The following is a 3,745-nucleotide window of genomic DNA, read 5'->3' on the forward strand; positions in this document are numbered from 1 at the left end:
GTAGGTAGGTAGGTAGGTAGATAGATAGATAGATAGATAGATAGTAGGTAGGTAGGTAGATGGATAGATAGATAGATGGATAGTAGGTAGGTAGATAGATAGTAGGTAGGTAGGTAGGTAGGTAGGTAGATGGATAGATGGATAGATGGATAGTAGGTAGGTAGGTAGGTAGGTAGATAGATAGATGGATAGATGGATAGATATGGATAGTAGGTAGGTAGATAGGTAGATAGATAGTAGGTAGGTAGGTAGGATAGATGGATAGATAGGTAGGTAGGTAGGTAGGTAGGTAGATGGATGGATGGATGGATGGATGGGTGGGTGGGTAGATAGATAGACAGATAGATAGATAGATAGATAGATAGATAGAGAGATAGATAGATAGATAATCATTTCCCACAAAAACTTGTCCCAAACATAATATTAAATACTTTACAAAAAAGTCTAAAAATAAACATAAATAAGCAATTTCCAACAAAGTACGTCCAAAAATAAAAATCAATAATTTCTAATAAAAAAACATGTACTAAACAAAATTATAAATTCCAAAAAAAGTGTCCAAAAATAAAAATAAATAAATTATTTCCAAAATAAATAAATAAATACCAACAAAAATGTGTCAAATATTATTAATTTCCAACCCAAAAAATGTCCAAAATAAAATAAATAACTATTTATTTATTTTAATTTTCAACAAAAAAAGTCCAAAAAAAAAAAAAAAAAAGAATAACTATTTATTTATTTTATTTTCCAAAATAAAACATGTCAAAAACACACACACGCGATACCTTTTGGTAATGCTGGTATTAAATCTATTTTTTAGCATGTTTTTCCACTTATATTAATACTGACTGATCAATTAAAGACGGAGTAAAAGGTGTGCGTGGGTTCAGAGCTTAACTATGAAACTAAAGTGGTGTAAAACAGCAGCTGCCGTCTCAAACTCTCCACAGCACTGAAAAAACCCTCGGCTCTCTCCAGATGTAAATCATGAACAGCTTTTTCCTTCTATTATTCCATTCTGGCAGCGAGAGCCCTCCACAGCCAAAAACTTCAGGCCTCCCTCTCTCCTCTCTCTTTCTACACATCGGCTCCTAATTGCTTCCATCTCTGGTTGGGTTTAGCTGCTAATTCAGCAGAAATAATGGGCCCGGGGAAAACAAAAGCTCAGGCAGTTTAATGCGTGAACGTGCTGCAGAGCTGCTCATAAATTAGCATCACCTCCTGAACCCCTGGAAGCCCCGAGGACTCTCGTTCTCCTTCAAACCAACATCTCGAAGGAGCCGGAGTCTCTTACAAGACGATCACTTCATTCCACTCTTTGTGAACGCAATGCAATTTAAATTTTTACAAAAATTGCTAGTAAATTTCACAAAGAAATGGCAAGCAACGCATTCATTTAACATGACATTTTGAACTAGAAAAACTTAAATAATCTTGTTTTTATTTACAACTTCGAAGAATCATTTTTTTGTGTGTTTTGACATAAATGACTAACACTTATTTATTTTGTCAAATTATTTGATCGTATTTTTGGAATGTTTTTTGTTGGAAACTATTTATTTATGAACATGTTTTTTTTTTGTTCTCATTATTTGTTGCTCAAAATATGATTTAATTTCTCTTTCCACAAAGAGTTTGTCTATTTACAACACAGATCATCAATATATTTGGATTTTAAATTCCAAATAAATTTCACAAACAATCACAAAGAAATACAAAGAAAGTAGAAAAACTCCAATCAAAAATAAAAATAAATAATTTCCAATAAAAAACATGTAAAAAAAAACAAAAAAAGTGTCCAAAAGTAAAAATAACTACTTAAAAAAAAAAAAAAAAAAAAAGTTAAAAAATAAAAAAAAATTAAAAAAAAAACGCCAAAAAAAAAAAAAAACTCTTTAAAAAAAAAAAAAAAAAAAAGTTAAATAATGAATAAATATTAAGAAAAAAACGTCCAAAAATAAAAAATAAACATTATTTCCAAAAGACGGGACATAAATAAATCAACACACGTGTCAAAAATAAATAACTATTTATTTATGTTAATTTTCAACAAAAACATGTCCAAAAATATTCATTTATAACTTTGAAAAATCATTTTAGAGTGTTTTGACCAATGACAACCACTGATTTTATTTTTTTAGTCACAAAATCAACTTGTATATAATATAATGTTGATCAAAACATGATTTCGTTTCTCTTCCTACAAGAATTTGTATCGTTTTCAACACAGAACATGAGAAAATATTTGGAATTTGTGGTTTTGTTTAGATTTAGGGCCTTTAAACACACACACACAAAACAAAACAAAGCAGAATCAAACTAACTCGACATCGTGTGTGTGACTAGCGTTAGCTAGCTTCTATTTACACGTTCAGTCGTGTTTGTTTTGGCTGTTTTTCAGTTCACTAACGCTTCAGTCATGGTTTTCTCCGCTGTGTGTTTTTCCTCGTGTGTAGCTGCAGCTGAATCTATGAAAGCGAATGTTTAGCTGGATGTTTAGACACACAAAGGATCTGAGGTAAAAACACTCACAGACGCGCGATCCGCGCGGGCAGACGCTCCGAGATCCCGCCGCGCTTCAAGCCGCTGCAGTCCGCCACAGATCCCGCACACGAGCACCGAGACGGACACGGCTCCGGTTCCGAGCGAATAAATCCCGTAACGTGAAACACGAGCAGCACGAAGCTCACAGCGCGAACGGGCTGCGGCATTTTCACCCGGAGACAAGAACTAATCAAAAAGTTCGCGAAATCGATCCGTAAAAGTTTTAAATCCGCGCGAATATGTTAGAGGGCGAAGTTCTTGGCGGGTCCGCGTCAAATTAATCTCCTTTTCGCGATTAATATCATGTGTAAAAGTGCAGATATCAGCGCCTCAGCGTCCGCTCCATCTCTGAGGAACTTTTTTTCCGAGCAGCATTCCGCGGCGCGCGCTCCCACCGCGAGAGGGATTCTGGGTAATGTAGTGCAGAGACGGATACGGTTAAAGGGACAGTTCACCCAAAAATGAAAATGTGATGTTTATCTGCTTACCCCCAGGGCATCCAAGATGTAGGTGACTTTGTTTCTTCAGTAGAACACAAATGATGATTGTCTGTAGAACTGTTGCAGTCTGTCAGTCGTATAATGCATGGCAATGGTAACAAAATCTATGAGAGTAAAAAAAACACACACAGACAAATCCAAATTAAACCCTGCGGCTCGTGACGACACATTGATGTCCTAAGACACGAAACGATCGGTTTGTGCCAGAAACCGAACAGTATTTATATCATATTTTACCTCTAATACAGCACTATGTCCAACTGCTTTGTGCGCGCGCACGGCATCCGGTGCGTGAGGTGTGTACGCGCTCTGGCGTAGTTTACGTTAACAGGTGTGTTGATATCCAGCCGAAAAGCAATCAACTATAACTTCAGGCGAGCAGGCTCAGAAGGTGGGAATACGTGGAAAGTCGCCACTCCCGAATGAGTTCGCGCGAGAGAACGTAATCTTTTAGTTTTAAGCAATTTTGAACAATCCGGATAAGCGCAAGTACCATTTTGATTAGCCGTCGTACCTACAATGATAATAATAATAATAATAATTCATTACATTTATATAGCGCTTTTCTAGGCACTCAAAGCGCTTTACATTGTCAGGGGGTATCTCCTCATCCACCACCAGTAGAATAAATAGGCGCCGGGAGCACACATCATTCACTTCTTCGTCTGAAGCTTGCGTCCGCAGCATGGCAAGAAACC

General features: G+C 36.4%; 1 protein-coding gene across 1 annotated transcript in view; it reads right to left on the bottom strand.

Moving 5' to 3' along the window:
• The window catches only part of lrig3 (leucine-rich repeats and immunoglobulin-like domains 3), a 45,732-nt gene extending 42,810 nt beyond the window's left edge, over positions 1–2,922 (bottom strand). Inside the window, exon 1 of the mRNA XM_016452180.1 lies at positions 2,536–2,922. Within this exon, the coding sequence (XP_016307666.1) occupies positions 2,536–2,714 (179 nt within the window). The 5' untranslated portion in view covers positions 2,715–2,922. The remainder of the gene's footprint in view (positions 1–2,535) is intronic.
• Positions 2,923–3,745: the final 823 nt, after the last annotated feature.

Source organism: Sinocyclocheilus anshuiensis, unplaced genomic scaffold, assembly GCF_001515605.1.
Source record: "Sinocyclocheilus anshuiensis isolate Anshui unplaced genomic scaffold, SAMN03320099.WGS_v1.1 scaffold1543, whole genome shotgun sequence".
NCBI lineage: Eukaryota > Metazoa > Chordata > Actinopteri > Cypriniformes > Cyprinidae > Sinocyclocheilus > Sinocyclocheilus anshuiensis.